The sequence below is a fragment of the Thalassophryne amazonica genome, chromosome 5, assembly GCF_902500255.1.
Source record: "Thalassophryne amazonica chromosome 5, fThaAma1.1, whole genome shotgun sequence".
NCBI lineage: Eukaryota > Metazoa > Chordata > Actinopteri > Batrachoidiformes > Batrachoididae > Thalassophryne > Thalassophryne amazonica.
The window spans coordinates 46,138,114-46,159,351 of record NC_047107.1 but is presented as its reverse complement, the minus strand read 5'-3'; the positions used below and the strand labels follow the sequence as shown (position 1 = coordinate 46,159,351).

General features: G+C 39.8%; 1 protein-coding gene across 1 annotated transcript in view; it reads right to left on the bottom strand.

Moving 5' to 3' along the window:
- LOC117510400 (EGF-like repeat and discoidin I-like domain-containing protein 3) overlaps nt 1-21,238 on the bottom strand; it is a 581,009-nt gene that overhangs the window by 152,161 nt on the left and 407,610 nt on the right. The window contains 1 exon segment of the mRNA XM_034170099.1: nt 12,848-13,029. Coding sequence (XP_034025990.1) covers nt 12,848-13,029 — 182 coding nt within the window.

Here is a 21,238-nt window from a genome sequence, read left to right as displayed (position 1 = left end):
AGCTAAGTGCACACTGTCCATCCAGAGAGGGGGCGCCACAAATGAGGGGAAAAAATAGTCAACTTTCACTATTGTCCTACTAAAACTATTACTTATCTTTAATATAAAATAAATGTAAGCCCATATTTATGTAACTGCACAGCAAAGCCTATTAAATAATAATAATAATAATGATGGTGATGATGATGACAGGGTGGTGAACTGTGTGTGGAAGAACAAAGACTGAGCTAGAGTGTCTTTATTTTCAGCACTCTGCCACAAGTAGGAACTATTATTTTTACATACAGCAACACAGAGACATCAAACACACTACACTTTACACTACTGGTAACAGCAACATGATATTCAACCAAACTGACTAAACCATTTTAACTACAAAAAAACAACACATGAACAACACTGACAACAATGCTAAACCAACATGAATCACAACAACACCTAAAACCCTGAACTCGCATAATGCATTGCAGCACAACAATTTACATTCTTAGCAACCACCCAATAATTTCCTTGTCGCCCCCACCCCCAAAAGTGTCTGATGAGCCCTTCCGAGTCATTACGTCATTGAGACATAACTAACAACAATGTCAAATTGTCTGGTATCGGGTCGTGATTTCCATAATTTAACAACAATGTTGAAAAAAAGGCAAAGAAGGGGACAAAAAATGGGACCAAGACAGAGGTGCAGTAAAAATAATGAAGCGATGGCTGGGCTGGTCGCTAAGACTGTAAATTGTTCCCTCGCGGATGTCATTCTTAAGCTGTCACAGCCCAGTGAGATACTACCCATAATGTACTGAATAAATTACTGAAAATAATCTACAACAGTGGTTGAAGTCATAGCTTTTCTCCTTCATGAACACTGTACATGTTGTGTGTGCCCATTCGCCCTATTGACGCATCCCATAATCTCTTGTGCACCAGAGAGTCACTGCAGTCAAACAACATATAGAGAATTCACAAGATGATAATTGTAAAGTAATATTATACTACAAAATGTAATTTTTTATGCTTTTCGTCACGTTAATAAGAGACTGCATGCATGATATCCTGAAAACTTGCTAAAACAATTATAACAAATAATCCGTGTCTGCTACGTTTAATCTGCGTGGAATTTAATAAACGCAAACCGAATTTCAGACATATTATATATATTAGACTGGAACAAAGAGGGCAAACAGTGTTGTAAAGAACAATAATCAAGACGTTAAAGAGCAAACTTCAGTTTCCCCCAGAACGACATGATCAGGAAGCGAGCGTAGCTCACAGCAGCTAACATTGAAAATAACAGAGACAGCCTGTGTTCTCACATGTTTACATAAAATAAACACAATAACAACGTTTAAAAACCCAGAGAAGATATTCATGATAGTTTTAGGCACAATATAAAAATAGTTTTATGTTGGATGTTAATGGTGTTGTCCATGTGCAGCAGTTAAAGTGGAGCCCGATCAGAGCATCTCAATGCAGTTCTTAATGTTACTGAGATCTCACAGCGCGGCGACCTCTCCGAGGTTTTGTGGGATTTGAAACATCAGTAGGACGAATTGCTTTTCTCCACTCCTCCAAGCTAATAAGTTAGCATCCATAGCAAACAAAATACCCCCTATATGGGTAAATTACAGATATCTCCAAGTCAATATAAGAAAGTATTTTTTGTTTGTTTTCATTTTCCATACTGTTCCAACTTTTTCTGATTTGGGGTTGTAATTTTGCCTCCGTATATGACCATGACTGAGAAGAAATGAAATGATCAACGATCAAGATGTGTTTATATTCTAGACTTTCATCTTTAACTCAAGAGGTTTAACAAAAATACCCCATTAACCATTTAGGAATTACAGTCATGTGCATATGTAGTGCCTGCATTTTCAAAGTAATTCAGCAAAAGGAATATAAGAAATATAGCCACAAGCGGCGAATGACACGGCCCAATCCCTGTTCCTGCAATTCGATCCATGAATAACACACATGCAAAGCTCCCCATCTCTCCTGCATCTTCTCATGCCGCGGTAACTACCTCTCTGTGCTGACACTTTGTCATTAATGTCTCTACAGAATTGGTGTTGTCAGTGTCTACTGTTGTGTTACAGTGCCACCATGTGGAAAATCCTTCAAAGATCATTTCAATGTTTGGATTGGTTAAAACATTGTACCTCCCACACTTTGTAAAGACTGAAGATAAATTGTTGAAGGAATTGCGATAAAGCACTATATATGACAAATTTCAAAATGGCCAAATATTTCCAAGGCTGAAGTGGGCAGGGCCTATATGCTAAGATGCAGAATCTTCCATGGAATCCAGATCCATTTGAATTTTTTATTGTAGGCCTCCAATTTCAGAGGTTATTGGCAAATGTTAGAGAAGTATCCGACCTTATTATTTTTTTCAAAAACCATATGGATTTGAATCACGTGTGATTACATCAGACATGCTTGAACCCTCATTGGCATGCGAGAGTTTTTTCACGCCTGTCGGTTACGTCATTCGCCTGTGGGCAGTCTTTGAGTGAGGAGTGGCCCACCCTCTCGTCGATTTTTTCATTGTTTAGGAATGGCTCAGAGACTGCTGCTTTGTTTGATCAAATTTTTTTCAAAACTGTAAGGCACAACTGAGTGGACACCATTCGATAAATTCAGCTGGTTTTCTGTAAAAATTTTAACGGCTGATGAGAGATTTTGGTCTGGTAGTGTCGCTTTAAGGACGGCCCACGGCGCCTGACGGCGATCTGTGCTTCGAGGCGGCAGCGTCTCGCCGTTTCAAGTTGAAAACTTCCACATTTCAGGCTCTGTTGACCCAGTAAGTCGTCAGAGAACAGAGAACTTTCAGAAGAAGTCGGCATGAGGAGTTTATTCGGACATTCCATTGTTAACGGACATTTTGTAATGAAAGAACGTGCGGGCAGAGTCGCATGTCGGGCCAGACCCGACCGCGGGGGGTCGTGACAGGAAAAACACCTCCGTTGGAAACCTTAACGGGCAAGTTGGAACATGCCCAAGCTGTTAAACAATTTCTCAGTTACTCACTTGTTGAAAGCCATCAAAAGCCGCCTGAATTTTATAAATGGTTTTCAACACGGAGGTGTTTTTCCTGTCGCGGCGCACACAAATTCGCCGAGTCGTCACGGAAACGACTCGGCAAATTTGTGTGCACGTCTTTCATTACAAAATGTCCTTAAACAGTGGAATGTCCGCATAAAGTCCTCATGCCGGCCTCTTCTGAATCTTCTCTGTTCTCTCACGACGTCCTGGGTGAATTAAGCCTTAAATTAGGATGTTTTCAGGTCGAAACAGGCTGACGACGGCACCTGGAAGCGCTGCGCGACGTCCCGTTACGTGGGAAGTCCTTACAGTGACAGAAACACCCCATAATCTCTCATCAGCCGTTAAACTTTTCACCGAAAACCAGCTACATTTCTCAAATAGTGTCCACTCGGATATTCCTCACAGGTCCAGAAAAAATTTTGATAAAGCAACGCGCGCCGTCTCGAGCAGCGTGTGAAACAAAGGAATTCAGCCGAGAGGGCTGAACCACATCTCACTCAAGGCCTGCCCACAGGGAAATGACGTCACCGACACGCGTGAAAAAACTCACGCATGCGCACAAGGGTTCAAGCAGGATTGGTGTAATCGCACGTCATTCAAATCCATATAGTTAAAAAAAAAATAAAAGTGTCAGTTTCTTATCTAATACACCTCGTATATGGTGGTGGTTGTAGCACCCCTATCAGGTCAGTTAAGGTATCACTTTTTGCAAATGTCCATGGTAAGACACACCTTAAGTGCCGGGTCTGAGCACTTAATAGCACTTAGATACTAAACGGAATAATAATAATCTTTACAATGACAATAGGGGTCTTCGCCCCTTTGGACCTTGGACTCCAAATTAATTGAAAAGTAAAGCATGACTTTTACAGCCAGTTTTCTTAAGACAAGTCATATCCAAGCAACTGAATTTGTCTTGGACTTCATGTACATTAATTCCTAAATACAAAACATTATGGAACTCTAATGGTAAGCATGTCTGGATTAGACTCGTGAGGAAAGCCAGCAAAACACCAAGAAAACTAAGAAGCAGTTATAGGCTTCTGTGGCTGTGAGTGGGTAAACTGTGCAAAGTCCAACTTTTATCTGTTGCATCACCAAGTTACACACCTTTGTGGTGGACTGGAATATAGAAGGATTATCTTCAAAAGAAGATGTGAAATTTCAGCTATAGTTGGCCAGGAGGCACATGTGGGACTCAAGCTGATTTGACGCGCTTTCTTGTTTTAAAATCTTTCTTCTGCTTGGCTCCACCATGAAGGTGCGGCATGAATAAAACGATGCGCAAATGCTTTGAGGACAAAAGAAACACACACATATCCACGTACACACACACACACACACAAGGTCGAGAAGTGAATAAATGTGCTGATTAAAGCCGTGTTGATCAGAACAGTTGAAGGAATTGTAGTACTGTAACAATTACACTGGCACATTACACTTTCTCTTTCTACTGTTTCTTCTTTCATATAAGTTTCAATCTCGCCCTTTATTTCTTTAATATTTGACCTATGTTCATACATAAATAACTGAAGAATCATTCCTAATGACAAATCAGATTGCATTAAATGATTTGCCCATTTTTAACAGCTCACTGTACCAGCAAATAGAGTTGTGTTCAAATGTTTACATACCCTGGCAGAATTTTTGCTTTTTTTTGGCCATTTTTAAGAGAATATGAATGACAACACAAAAACTTTTTTTTTTAACTCATGGTTAGTGGTTGGGTGAAGCCATTTATTGTCAAATGGCTGTGTTTCCTCTTTGTAAATCAAAATGACAAGAGAAGTACCCAAATGACCCTGATCAAAAGTTTACATATTCTTCATGGTCAGGCTCCATCTTATCTTAAAGTACTCAAGGGTCGCTATTGCCCAGCTAGAGCGCTGTACTCTCTGCATACAAGTTTACTTGTGGTTGATTGAGTTTCCTACAGTGTCACAGGACGTAAGGCCTTCAGTTATCAGGCTCCTCTGCTGAAGAATAATCTTCAAGAGCAGCTGTAAAGTATTCCTTTTTGGCAAAGTTTGAAGATAGGGCTGGTCCTGACTTCCTGATCCCTTCCTTAGTGATACCGCCATAAGCCTAGGCCCACGGATGATGCACTTGGTGTTTCACCTCTCTAACCTCTCCATCCTCCTCTAATCTTCCTTCCCCTTTTTTGCTTTATGTTATTTTATCATGCAAACATTCCAGCCTCCTCTTTGACCTGCCATCATTTTCTGCAGGTACTTCTGCTTCTCGACTTGCCGACCATCCTCTCACAAGCACTGGTGGTGCATGGAGAGGTATTGTTTTCAGACATGTGCTTAAAAACACAACTTTAAAGAAAACAACTTGAAGAGTTTATATCAAATTTAGACTAATCTTTGTTGAAAGATTGTGTGTTAACCACCAAAAAATTGATTATGTTTTTGAGAAAAATCTATAAGATGAAGGTCACAGACCAGGGTCAAAATGTTGGCCCAATGCTTATATGGTATAGGAAATATTTAAAATGTCTATATTGTGGAGCTAGTTAAAGATACGCCTGTGGTTAGAATTAAACACTAATACAGTATGAAGTAACATATCACCTTTTTGTTGATCACATGACCTTTGTCCTTGTGTGACATTGAAGGGTTAAACTAATTGACAATAGTTATGTGGAGAAGTTGTTTACAGATACACCTGTGGTTACTATGAAACACTAATACGAAGTCATAATTTCTCACTTGGTCATATGACCTTTGACCTTGGGTTAACCTGAAAGGTCAAATGTCACATCACAGCTGTTTCACTCAAACAATAGGAAGCCAATATGGATTAAACATGGTGGAAGGATAGTTAGTCAAGGACAGAGTGGTTAAATTTTGGACAAAATTTACCAAATGAAAAAGCCACACAGAACCATATATTGTGCCATGCATGGTATCAATAAATCACAAAGAAGTAAATTGCATGAATCATTGTTAAACATGTAAGGTGCACATACTGGATTCTATGGGCGCCCATTCTATTCATTATTAGAAGTATAATAGGAACTATCATTATTCTTGTTCCTCCTGGTCTCTCCTACTTTCCATCTGGCTCTAATCCTCATGGGGATATTTTGGGTGTCTCTAAATGATACACAGATTCTGGTCTCAATTTACTCCACATGTAAAATGCCTTAGGTTGATGTCTTTTGTGATACACTACTGCTAAGTCCCATACTTGTCCTAGTCGGGAGGTGATGGTCTATTGGTTAAGCGGTGGATTTCAGACCAGAGGATCCTCGGTTCAAAGCCCAGCCAGACCGGAAAATCACTAAGGGCCCTTGGGCAAGGTCCTTAATCCCTGAGTTGCTCCCGGTGTGTAGTGAGCGCCTCGCATGGCAGCACCCCGACATCAGTATGTTGAGTCTGTTTGTGTGAATGGGTGAATGTGAGGCATAATTGTAAAGCGTTTTGACCTTCTGATGCACATGGAAAATCGCTGTATAAATGCAGTCCATTTACCAGTTACCATTTAACATCAGGCTGGTACTTGGATGCCAGATGCACGGATACCGGAGCATCACATGGATGAGAGTCTCCCACTGCCACTGGATGGGATGCCAATCCATAACAGGTTACTCCCCGAGCAAAGTCTGGTGTCGCTGACCGAACAGGCACCCTCCCAAAAATCGGCCCGCCCTACCTTCACTGCGCACATATCATTTCAGAGCGTCAGTAGCAATTCACTGATTATTGCCTCATTTCTGCTTAAAACTGACTTTAGAATGTTTTAAGAGGGTTTAATTTGTCATCTGATGGTTAATAATCACATTATTCCCTTTGATCGCTTTGCATGTAGAGAGTCTGACTCAGAGAGTCAGTCTCAGACATGCTGCTGTGACGCTCTGATTGCCCCCCCATCTTTTATTATGAAATAATGCTGAATTTATGTGGAAATGATTGTTGTACAAAAGCTTCAGATATCTGTCGCTGAGATAGACTGGAGTGCAGTTTTAAGCCGAAACGATTCGATAATCAGTGAATCACTGCTGACACTCCGAAATGATGCATCTGCAGTGAAGGCAGGGCAGACTTTTTTTAGGGGGGGCATTCGATCGACAAGACGGATACCTATTTCCAGCTGAATGGACTGAGACAATGCAGATGAAGAAAAAAAACACACACACACCAAGAATCAAACCCTGGCCCAACTCTTATCCCACAGAGCCACATGCTCCGAAGTTTGTGATTTGGTGCTTAATTTGATTTAATTCTTGGATAAATGTCAGCGTCGGTATAGACATGAGGTATTCCATTTATTTTCTACATCCAATTACTGATCTAAGACACTGAAGACATTTGGACAAAGAACATCGTGTTTTATCTGTTCTGACATTTCTGTACCAAAATATCGAGCAACGTTAGAAGGTGGCGCACCCGGTTACACCTGCTCTTTTATAAGCTCTATTAACTTTAAGCAGGTTTTTTCAAAATCCAGATTCCACACATTATGATAACTCTGAACATGAGGCTACCATTAGTTACTTTGCTGTGATGTAAACAAGTTTTTTCTCATAAAGTAACCACGTACTTAAAATTCTCAAAGAATACTGTAATTCCCAGACAGACACCGAGTCACCAAATTAGAGGCTTTTTTTTAATTATCAATATTAGCATGAACAGTCTCAAATATAATCACCGACATCAGAAAATGATGTCATTAACTCAGCTCCCACTGAAACATATCTGGACACTCTTTGCCTTCACAGGTGATTTGGACTGCTCCATTCCTCCGACACAGTCTGCTGGAGTGATATTTTGCTTCTGCTGCTGGTCAGCCCGGCAGCATATTTCCCTGGAGTGCTCAGATGCAACTTTAATGTGTGAGCTTGTCATAGCGAGGCTGTGGAAAACTGATATTGTCACAAAACACAGCAAGCTTGCATGGACACAATTCACAAACACCCAAGCTGACGTAAATATAGATAGAAAGAATGGGCGTTTTGTCTGCACCTCCAAAATGTGTCGATCCAATGTGTGATTGAAGTGTGGAGGTTCGGGGCTAGACTGAGATAGACTTGGAAAAGAGAAAAGTGTACAAATAGCCAGATTTATCTGGCACCTTGCAAGTCTCCTATCCTGCTGGCAGTTGTGACTGCAGCCTGTTTGTCTGTGACATGCAAATGTAGTCACGCCACATCACCCCACGCTACAAAGGCACACTACTAAGTCCTTAGCATAATCCCAAAACACTGCCATGACTGTACACCTCTGTACTCACGTCCCAATTATCCAGGCCCTCTTTAGAAACACACAATGCCTCCAGCATCCTGTGCAACAACATCCCATGTGGCATCATTAAAGTCAGACAAAGCGCTGGAATGTTTGATGTTTTGGTCCTCGACCCTATCTATGTGCTCAGATAATTTTCCCCTCACTTATATTTGTTTATTTGTCACATCTACTTGCTTGCATCCAGTTTTACAAGTCCTTTAATTTTGAAAAATGTCCATTTCTTTTCATGTCCAGGTTAAGGAACAGTTGTGGTGGGTGGTAAACTAGTGTCAGAATCCGCTCGCTGGTATGATGGTGTAGGATGCAATACCATCAACACCACAAGAATCCCATCCATCCATTTTCTGAAAGCACTTATTCCAATTAAAGACTTATTCCCTTAGGTGACTGGGCAACTGGAGGGGTACACCCTGTCCAGGCCACCAGTCTATCACATGGCCGACACACACACACACACACACACACACACACACACACACACACACACACACACACACACACACACACACACACACACACACACACACACACACACACACAAACAACCACATTCACACCTCTCACTGGTGGTTAATTAACAGTCACCAATTCACCTAACCTGCATGTCTTTGCAAATGGAAGCAAGCCAGAGCACCCAGAGGGAACCCATCCACCCAGAAAGAGAATGTGCAGAAAGGACCAGGTTGGAAGCAAACCCGGGACCTTCTCACTGTGAGGCAACAGTGCCATCAATGAAGAGACAGCGCTACCCCCATGAGAAATCAATAGCCTTGTCAACAGCTTTGAATACTTGTCCTTACAAAATAACACTGATGGAGCTGTAATTAAATAATCAAGGGCTTGTAGTATTAGACAGTCAGCTTTAATTCAAGCATTTAACAAAAATATTGCAGCAACCATATAGGAATTAGTGCCATTTGTATACATGTTTCCACAACTTAAGTAACTAGAAAAAGAAATACAACCCCTGGCAATAATTATGGAATCACCGGCCTCAGAGGATGTTCATTCAGTTGTTTAATTTTGTAGAAAAAAAGCAGATCACAGACATGACACAAAACTAAAGTCATTTCAAATGGCAACTTTCTGGCTTTAAGAAACACTAATAGAAATCAAGAAAAAAAGATTGTGGCAGTCAGTAACGGTTACTTTTTTAGACCAAGCAGAGGAAAAAATATGGAATCACTCAAATCTGAGGAAAGAATTATGGAATCACCCTGTAAATTTTCATCCCCCAAATTAACACCTGCATCAAATCAGATCTGCTCATTGACATTGACCCTATGTGTCTTTTTGCAAGGAATGTTTTTGCAGTTTTTGCTCTATGGCAAGATACATTATCATCTTGAAAAACGATTTCATCATCCCCAAACATCCTTTCAATTGTCCAAAATATCAACATAAACTTGTGCATTTATTGATGATGTAATGACAGCCATCTCCCCAGTGCCTTTACCTGACATGCAGCCCCATATCATCAATGACTGTGGAAATTTACATGTTCTCTTCAGGCAGTCATCTTTATAAATCTCATTGGAAAGGCACCAAACAAAAGTTCCAGCATCATCACCTTGCCCAATGCAGATTCGAGATTCATCACTGAATATGACTTTCATCCACTCATCCACAGTCCACAATTGCTTTTCCTTAGCCCATTGTAACCTTGTTTTTTTCTGTTTAGGTGTTAATGATGCCTTTTCGTGTAGCTTTTCTGTATGTAAATCCCATTTCCTTTAGGCGGTTTCTTACAGTTCGGTCACAGACGTTAACTCCAGTTTCCTCCCATTTGTTCCTCATTTGTTTTGTTGTACATTTTTCGATTTTTGAGACATATTGCTTGAAGTTTTCTGTCTTGACGCTTTGATGTCTTCCTTGGTCTACCAGTATGTTTGCCTTTAACAACCTTCCCATGTTGTTTGTATTTGGGCCAGAGTTTAGACACAGCTGACTGTGAACAACCAACATCTTTTGCAACATTGCGTGATGATTTACTCTCTTTTAAGAGTTTGATAATCCTCTCCTTTGTTTCAATTGACATCTCTCGTGTTGGAGCCATGATTCATGTCAGTCCACTTGGTGCAACAGCTCTCCAAGGTGTGTTCACTCCTTTTTAGATGCAGACTAACGAGCAGATCTGATATGATGCAGGTGTTAGTTTTGGGGATGAAAATTTACAGGGTGATTCCATAATTTTTTCCTCAGAATTGAGTGATTCCATATTTTTTTCCTCTGCTTGGTCTAAAAAAGTAACCGTTACTGACTGCCACAATCTTTTTTTCTTGATTTCTTATAGTGTTTCTTAAAGCCAGAAAGTTGCCATTTGAAATGACTTTAGTTTTGTGTCATGTCTGTGATCTGCTTTTTTTCTACAAAATTAAACAACTGAATGAACATCCTCCGAGGCCGGTGATTCCATAATTTTTGCCAGGGGTTGTATAAGGAATATTTTTCATGCAAATCATCTTTTAGCCATTTAGCAAGTCAGTGGATGGATGTATATCTCTGGGACTTCATTTACGTCAATCCTTAAGGGTCCAGGCACACGGCGATAGCTGACCGAAGGATAAAAAGTCAAAAAGTCTCAAATTGTTGAGGAAAGGTGAATGAACGATAGTGCACCTTCCCCGTCGCCGAAAAGCCTGCGAATCAAGAGAGCAAAAAGGAAGGAAACAAAATAAAATCAAAACTAACAAAACAAAAATGAAGCGACCATCAACCTTGACGTTTTAAAAAAAAATCAAAAGGAAACATTCACGATGATGCAAGTAAGACTGAGCGCAGCCAGCCTTGTCCTCATGTCCACAGCAGTTGCAGTTGCGGGATTTGGCTGTCTTGACAACAGGTGAGTGATTTTGTTTGTCTTCACAACAACAGCGTGTGTGCACACGCAGGCCAGTCACAAACGGCTGGAACATGTGTAAATAGTTGAATAAGTAGTTGATAAAACTACTTACCGCTATTGTTTCTGCATGACCTTTCTGCATCCCATGGATGGGTCACCAGTGATACAAGGACGTTACGTGCGGCTTGTCAGGGCTTTAGTTATTGATCTGTTGAGATATCGTCAAGGTTTGTGCAAGACATCAGACTTGGGAGGTTGGACGAAGTTGGATGACAGTCAAACGGAACTCTGATGTTACAGGAACTACGCCATCAATAAGGAGCCATCAAGACAGACAGCAAAATGAAATACAAAGGAATTGAGGTTGTCATTGGGATTCATTCACATTATTCAACAGTGAAAGTTCTGACGAAGCACCAGCTGCAGGAATGAAGCTGGACGACGGTTAAACGAAAGTCAACGGAAATCTAGATTTCTTGTTTTGTTTGGGATTCGGTGTCCTTCCTTAGTGGCGTGTGACCGGGGCTTAAGCTATACAAACAGCATAGTACTGTATGGTAAAAGTGACAGACGTTGTGAGTTCTTAAAAACTGAGTGAGTGTGCAAGAAGGAGACAAGTGACGGAAGCCACCAAGCCTCCTAGATGATTCTGAAGGAGTTATATGCTTCTGTGACTGTGATTGGAGCAATTGCATACTGCATCTGACCGTACTGGATGAAACGTCATGAGAGTCAGGATCATAACTTCATTTAGGAATAAAGATGAGTCAGAGTGTTTGTGTGTCACAGTTGTTCTCTGTGAGTTGTTGTATACAATGTAACACTATATAATGTAGACATAATTACTGAAACAGAAACATTGTTACCTTTAAACATCAATTATTGTCCTGACTCTAAGCAGGAAAATGAATTACTTAGGATTGAACCATACTTAGATATACTGTATAAGTGTGACAACACAGTATTGCTGGGATTTGATGCAAAGATATAAATGTGGACAATCATCCAATATATCGTATTGATCTGTCTGCTGTGGCTCTTTGACAATAACCACCAAGTGATAACACAGCATTACGCCCGGCTTTCACAAAGCTTAAGTAAAAGAACACTTTCTCATTTATATTACTTAGCACCTGTCAACATAAATTCCCCTTTCATTTTACTACTTTAATGGCCGCTCTTGGCAATTGCAGGAACACAGTATGTGATATGAGCAGCACAGCGCAAAGGGTTTACAAAATGATAATGTGAAAAAATGTATTTTTCACAGTGAATGAGTGTTCCAACTACAAAAGTCAAAACAACAGATACTTTTATCCAAAGATGATGTAAGTGTTGAAAAGTGTCACCACACAATGAGACACAACAGGCTGGAAATAGCTGAACCCTGTTGCTTTGGCTCCTCACACTCAAATGCACCCACATCTGTTCCATCTCTAGCTTTATGACTGCTTGCCAACATCCGTAATTAACTTTACAATCAGATGGAAAAGATAAATTAGAGCATGGCACTCAATTTCCTTGAGCGACAATTAAGATAATTTAAAACAAGGCTATGACCATTTGAAATTGTTTAAAAAAACAAGACAAACAGCGTAATTTAAAACCACAGTGCACAAAGATGATCAAGGATTAAGAATGTGCTGGTTTTGTAATTCATTTGTATCTGCATTGACATGGCGTTCATTGCCCTGTGACTATGCTTTACCTGGATCCACGGCCATCTGTCATTTTCGGCAGCAGTCCAGGCATTGACCAGGCCTTTCTTGTTGAGGCGTGCGAAGTATGGGTACCACTTCTGCAAGCCAAACAGTGCACGGTGGGTGGAAGAGGCTGTTATCTGTTGGTTGGAGATTATACCGCCCTCCATGCCCAGTGGTCCAGAACATTCTGAGTACAAATGAGGAAGAGAGAAACAGATGAGTTTTCATATTTGATTCAAATGCCGTGCTCACAAATGTGCAACTCAGTCTATGGAGAACATTACAGTTACATTTATGCAACTGGCAGACACATTTATCCAAGGCAACTTACAATTCTACTCACGTGGCAATGCCAGGATCTTCTATGCTGTATTGGGAGCAATTTAAAGTTCCAACTCTTGTTCAAGGACATTTCAACACATAAACAAGAGTAGCCGGTATGTGATCCCTTTGATTAATAAACAACCCACTTTACCCACTGACCTCTGGCCACTTGTGATTATGAGTGAATGTATGTGTTTATGTTTGGCCAGATCTGGGAGCAAGCATGTGTGGTGTGAGCTACCGCATCCAATACATTACCGAAAAACCCTGAGTCATGACTGTCAACCAACCAGGTAGTCCAGCGGTCCATCTCCATCTCTCACCAGTAGGCATCTACAGTATTTCCCTCAGCCAGGTAATACATGAATGACCCTTTACTAGTTTTCAGTTGCTGAGGTCCTCACTATTGAGGTACTTGTGTGCTGCATTACGCATAGACATATGAACTACAAGATCATAGTGTCATAACTGACATTCAATTGCAATACACATAGATCACTAAATCTGGGTCTCTCCAAGTAACTGCTTATTTGACTAAAAATCTTTCACGTGGTTCCAAAGGATGTATCGGAAAGACTTCGCACCAAAGACATCCAATCATCACTCAACTCACTGGCAAGTTCCCATAATGCAATAATAATAATGGAAGCACCAGTACTTCAAAGACTTCGACTTTTAATCTCCTGCACAGCCATCACATCACCACACACCCATGACTTCATAAATTCTTCCCAAATGTCTTCCTTATTTGTTTTAACTTCATTTGTGTAGCAAGAAGCCTGCAGTCACCATTCAACCTCCTACGTTTGCATTAAGAAAAAGTCATAAAATCTATCTTCAGAGAAACCCAATACATACCAAAGATCTGGGATATATCGAGTTGTCAAAAGGAGGCTTTTTTGGCTTAGGGATGGCCAACTGTCGTCAACGCCCACCGCTAAAAGAATTTAAGACTCTTTAAAGTTCGTTTCTCATGGAACTGTGATTCCCTTATCAACCCCGAAACCAGATGTTGACAACTGCTTTCTCATAAAAAAAAACAGACCACAGAAAGACATATCTGTCCCCAAAGGCCTAGTACTATGTCTTTACAGCACAATTCCTATAAAACCATACAACAGAAGGATTACCCTCAACGTTGCAATCACAATGAAGTTCCTCTGGTCAAAATCGGCTGCAGATTAACGGATTTAATGTTTTATGATGAATCCACAAACCAGCCTTCCCAGTCTGTGGAGCAAGAATGACCCCTTGTGGACAATTGGGGAAGGGTATGTAACTAACTTGTACAGTATTATAAAGTTGTAACCACATTTAAAAAGTTGTACTTTGTTTGTTGTAATCAGAAAACAAAGAAAGCGAAAAGAAAAATAACTAATATGTGGTCATGTAATCCCACACATGGAATGTATTTGTCTTGTGCCTTTTTGCTCTGATCATAGATTGTAGAAAGTTTATCAAGTGCGCTTTTTCACATATAATGGTGTTGTGTGGTAGTTCTAAGGAAATTTTTTTCTAAGGGAATTTAAGATAGCTGACACTGATTTATTATAAAACTAGACAAAGGAACGCAGAGAAAAACTACGGTACCCAGAATTATTGGGGGTGGAGCTTTGAACCCTTTAAAAGCATGCGCCCCGGGGAATCACTCTCTTACTCTTACTCTCTTCTCTTAAGCTCTTGCGTCTTCACTCTTTGCCTCTTGGCTCCTCGTTCTCTTGGGTCTTGAGATGCCGCCTCAGCCGTCCAAATTTTTATGACCCTTTGTCTGTCTCAAACTTATTTCTAAACTTATTTCTTGGTTGTGCACACCAAACAAGAAATTACCTTTTTCAATTTTTTTCTACAAATAACTTTTTCTCCACTTTTGTCAAGTTAAACACACAGGCACATTTAACTTCCTTTGGCGATTTTTCAAATTAAAACCTTTTTCTTCTTGAACTCCAATTCATCTCATGAACCTTTTTTTTACAAAGTCAACTCGTTTTTGTGATTTGATCGGCTTCCAAAGACGACAACGAAAGACAAATTTTTGTTTTGGCGAATAGAAATAAAGACACTCAAGCCTTTATTCTGACAATCCCAAACAGCAAGCACTGCAGAGGTAAAAAGATCCAGGTCAACTGAGCCGCACCAGAGAGTGAGCTGCTGGCGCAAGTCACGGCGATCAACACTGAAAGCGCCCTGGTAACCCACAAAACCGGGCACGGTTACCGGCAGAGTCTCTTTGCCAAGGTACCAGAAACAGCTGTGCCGATGGACAGTTCCTCAACTGAAAACAAGATGGCCCCCAGCATCTGACCTCACGGAGACCAGCTGCACAGCACATCCAAGTAAGACCGGGCTACGGGTGTCAGATAAAACAGAGCTTTATTTAATTCTATTCCCTGTCACTAACCATCTCTCACGTTAATAAATAAAGTAAAATAAACAAAGTAAATCCACTGCTGATTAGGACAGAATTCATTCTTAAACACCAGCAACTAAACCAAATTATCTTAATGTCATATAATAATTGCTCAATGAACATCATCATCATCAAATTGCTTACTGTGATATATATCCTGTTATTTAACTCCTGACTGAGTTAAATAAATGTTTTAAATGTGTGAAGTTGTCTGTGATTTTGGTATGGTATTACAGAGGGGCTTCACCTGTAGAACTTACTACTGTAAGATTAGAGACTGATTTTAATATTTCCTATTGACTGACCCTAAAATCAGTGATATTATAACCTTGTTTTAATATCATTCCGTCACAAGTAGTGCCACCAGTATTCAAGGTAAAATTATCCACAAGTGATCATTTATAAATATCCTAAAACACACATTCTTCCCGCTACATTTGCTATTGTTACTGGCCGCATAGTTGGTTTTCAAAATAGAAGGATCTCGGTTTAAGACTTACCCGTGCTCATTCTTCATGTAATGTGAAGTTATCATTACAAAGGTCATCCGACAAAAATAAAATCGTGTCAAATCAACAAGCAAATCTATATTAGATTTGCTGTGGTGACCCTAAGAGAAACCACAAGAATTTACGTTACTATTATTTTATTTATTTATTTATTTATTTATTTTTCATTATTTGGGTTTGATCCTGTAATACTCAATTTAACAAAATGTACACAGGAGAAATGGAATATATTTATCAATAAAATGTGTCTCAAACTAAACTAAACTGTTAATTTAAATGTTAGAAAATATCGAGCTATATCAAGGCCAAAAGTTTTGTAATCTGAAAATAAAAAAATATTGAAAAAATTAATTTTGAAACTGAAAATTCAATGTTTGTTCTTGAATTTTATAATCATTTAAAAAGTATTATCAAAATAAAAATAAGTGTAAGATGTATATTTTTCAGTTTAAATAAATTTTTGATTCAGCTCTGTAATTTTTTTTGATCAAATAATGTATCTTTATTCATATTTCTTTTTTTCACCTTCAGACCTTTTTTCACTTTCAGATCTTATTTTTTTCAGTTTCAAACTTTTGGCCCTGTTCTGGCGTGGGAGGGCGTGGCTTAGATTGAGAGGTGCGTGGAATTGTGAGTGACAGCAGAGCAATCAGTCCTCACATGATGTTGCTTTCAGGAAACGTGGTTACTTTGATAGATATTGACTCTGCTCCCGTCTCCATCGTTTATTTACTACGCGGCTGGCGCGTGAAAGAAAATGGAGAGAATGAAAGCTTATTACGCGGCTTTAAACCCTCGAGATAAAGCTGTTTATTGTGATCGATGTGTAGCAGTTGGTTCAGTGGATCTGTATGTGTACCGGATAGTGAATTTAATGACGATGTAACAAAGTTGACCGCCCAAAATCCAATCCAAAGCCGCCCGGAACAGTGCGCCGGCTACCAGCGGCGTGAAGAAGCCCCAACGTTACAGGCATGGCACTGTGGCGCTGAGAGAGATCCACCACTACCAGAAATCCACCAAGCTGCTGATCCACAAGCTGCTGACCAGGTCAGCCTCGTCGGCCTCCTTCAGAGCATCACAGCGGAGGTCTGAAAGCGGAGGTCGGTCTTGAAGTCCTGAGCGATTTTCTCTCACCAGGTGCTGCAAGGGCAGCTTGTGGATCAGCAACTCTGTGGATTTCTGGTAGCGGTGGAGTGCCACAGTGCCGGGCCTGTAACGACGAGGCTTCTTCACACCGCCGGTAGCCAGAGCGCTCTTCCAGGCGGCTTTGGATTTGGATTTACGGGCGATCTGCTTGGTTCTGCTGCTTGGTCCATAATTAAAGCTTCCTTCAGATCTGCTGAGCCAGGTCTCTCTGTGTGTTACTTAGAAAGCTCATAACACTCTGCTGCTTGATGGACAATAACTGTTGGCAGCCTGTAAAATGTGCGACCTGCCTCATTTCATGCGGTAATGCTGCGCTGCGTTCACGGTCTTGTGTGGATTTGGGACACATCGGTTTTTTAGGTATAGGTGTTAAACTTTACAATCTAGCATATTTTCCAGTTTTTAAACATCAAAAATGACCAAGAGTGGTCTAGAATTACTTGAAATAGACATCTTTAGCGTCACTTTATTTACAGGTATCAAGACAATACAGTGGAGAAAAAGTGTTAAGTCATTATCTATCAAAGTATCCACGTTTCCTGAAAGCAACATCATGTGAGGACTGATTGCTCTCCTGTCACGTACAATTCCACGCCCCTCTCAATCGAAGCCACGCCCTCCCACGCCAGAACGGGGCCAAAAGTTTGAAACTGAAAAAATAAGATCTGAAAGTGAAAAAAAGATGCGAAGGTGAAAAAAAGAAATATGAATGAAAATAAATTATTTGACCAAAAAAATTACAGCGCTGAATCAAAAATTTATTTAAACTGAAAATATATATCTTACACTTATTTTTATTTTGATAATACTTTTTAAATGATTATAAAATTCAAGAACAAAACTTTAATTTTCAGTTTCAAAATTTATTTTTTCAATCTTTTTTATTTTCAGATTACAAAACTTTTGGCCTTGATTTAGCTCCATAAGAAAACACCAAGGTAAGTTCCTGATGATGGTAAATTAAGTATTTGTATTTCTTGTACACACTCCCATAAGACAACGGTGCACCCAGACAAGTTCTTCAGAGTTGTCTGGGTGTCTTGGTGTCTTAGATATCAACTGTGCATATACTCCTATTAAATTCCTTGCAAAACTGTCTTTATCCCAGTGCTTCTCAAATATTTTCTGTTATCCCCCCCCCCCCCAAAGAAGAAAACATTTTGCATCCCCCACCACCACCCCTCTGCTGCAACTATAAAAAAATATAATTTGTCCATAAAATTGTTATAAGTTCACCTCTGCATAACACTGTGTCCTTATTAACATTAAAGAAAGCAACATAGATTTAGATCAACTTACAACAAAGAATAACTCTAACATTGTTTTTAGTCTGTAACAGAAAAAATTTAAAGTGCATCACTTTGCTTGAAAAAAAAGATCCTTATTTAAACTATAAACATTTTTTGACCGACTGCCATTTGATACTGAAAAATGAAATTAAACAAAATCAATAAATAATAACAAATTCAAACTGATCAGAACACTAACCCAGGAGCGCAATATATAAAACAGTAACAGCCAAAACAAAAATAAATAAAACAATTTGTGTTGATTTGTTCATGATTATTTTTTGTGATAGTTTTTTATTTTTGCAGCACTTGCATCATCCAGTATGACAGAGACCATGTCTACTGCTGCTCAGCTCCTCTAACGCTGCTCGCTGGTTTTTTGAAGCAGCATTCACAAAGTGGGATGATTGCTGGCAATATTCACGTTTTTGCTGGAAAAAAAAAAACTCAAGTGACTTATCAGCTTGATCGGGGTGTAATGTCTGTAAGTGATGTCTTAATTCATTTGGCTTCATGCTGTCCGCTGCCAAAATTTTAAGACACAACGGTCTTTCGTCATTTCCCACCGTAGTCACAGTGAAGCCAAGTGCTACATATGCTTCGTCATATTTCCTCATCTTAGCTTTCGAGTGGGGAAAAAAAAACCCTACATAGAGCTGCGTTCCATTATGCTAGAGTCCTCAATACCCCCTGCGCACACTCTGACAATGAGAGCACCACTGCCACCTACTGTAGTGGATGTGCAATTACACTTTATTCTAGTACAGGGGAAAAAAAAGCATGGTCCCTGCAGTCACCCCCCCCCCTCCCCAGCATCACACCGCACCCCACTATTTGAGAAGGACTGATTTACCCCAATGTGCAATGGTAAGGTAAGGTTTAACCTTATCAACCCCAATAGGTTTGTTAAGGTTAAACCTTACTTGTGTGAAGCACCTTGACGCAACTTTGTTGTGATTTGGCGCCATATATATGAAAATAAATTAAAATAAATGAACTGAATGTGCAAAACTTTGGATTTGCCCACGCAATTTAGCACTCATTATCTGGGATCTAAGTAAATCAGACCCATAGTGTTTAGGGTTAAACACTAACTGTTTGACAAGATACCTCAAAGGGCAGGACATACAAACGGTGACCATTGTATAGTGCCTTACTGTGCATGTGTGAATATGAGTACGCATGTGTTTATTTAAATTTTACTGTCTGTTTGGAACAATATCTACTTTGCTATTTGATTGTGACTATGGTCAGCTGTTGTAGATCTGGATATGCTGCATTCTGTGTGTTGCATTCTTGTGTTCCTTAAAATGGAAGTTAAAAAAATGGCAATACTATGTACAAAAATGATTGTAATACCTAAAAGATTAATGCAATATTTTTGTTAAAACCCCTTTGAATAAATCTGAACTCTACACGACAAGCACATCTTGCTTGTTTAATTTTAACTCCATCTTGGTAGTATACAGAGGTAAAATTCATTCATTCATTCATTTTCTGTACCTGCTTACTGCAATCTTGGGTCACGGTGGCGCTGGAGCCTAACCCACCAGTCACACGGTCAGAGGCAAAAATTACACACACACAAAGAAAAGCCACTGCCCAAATACGAACACCACTGTATACATTTGAATAGTAGCAGGGTTATAACAGTTGAATTGTGATGCATCAAATTCTCTAAACTGTGTTCATCTAATCACATGAGTTCTGGCAGCATGGTGGATTAGTGGTTAACACTGATGCCTCACAGCAAGACAGTTGTGGGATCACTTCCTGCGCTTTCTGTGTGGACTTTACATGTTCTCCCCGTGTCTGCGTACGTTTCTGTCGGGCACTCTAGTTTCCTCCCACAATCAAAAACATGCTTATTTAGGGATCTGCTCCTTTCTCTGCCCTTGACCAAGGCAGCATCTCTACATCTGGAGTTGGGCACCGGACTGTGACTGCCCACTGCTCCAAGTGGTTGTATTGCATCCAACTCTAATTAGGATGTGTTAAACAGAGAGGACATATTGTGTTGTACGTATGTACAATAACACTAAAAGAAATTATCATTATTATTTTCTAAAATACTCGTGTACCAATAGATTCATTGCCTATTACTGTTTCTCCATTTCAATATTGGCTTCTCACTTTAGTGAGAATTCTAATCAAAGTGTGTTCTTTTTTTAAAAAGTTCAGACTTATTTAATTAAATTGACCGATCACAAGGAAAATCTGAGATGACACACTGAATTGTTGCTGAAAGAATCAATGAGAAAACAAATTGCCACTGAACTGAATAATTACATTTCTATTTCATATGTACCACTTATTTTTCAAGCACTGATTTATCCCACACATTTGGTTTCATTTTGCTTTCTCGTGTCTGTGCCGTCACAATCGATGACCACATTTATCTCAAATCTTTCCAACTTGTACACGACCGAGTGTTGTCATTACAGCAGCTTACAGCTTCTCCTCACATTATTTCTTCCTTTCTTATCTGTGACCTTTTCTTTGAAGGCATCATCGATTTGTTCGCCCTGACCTCTGCCGCACTTCCTACCAATGTTCCTTTGATTCCTGACAACAAAATTTCTTAATGTTACCATTAATGCTAAAGGCTTTGGAGTCACAGCTGTCAATGAGAGGAATCCTCTTTTGCTTCCGTGCCTTCCACATCCAGGAGCAGCAGATTGCTCTTTAATCTCTTTTATCAGTAACACAGCCCTCAGG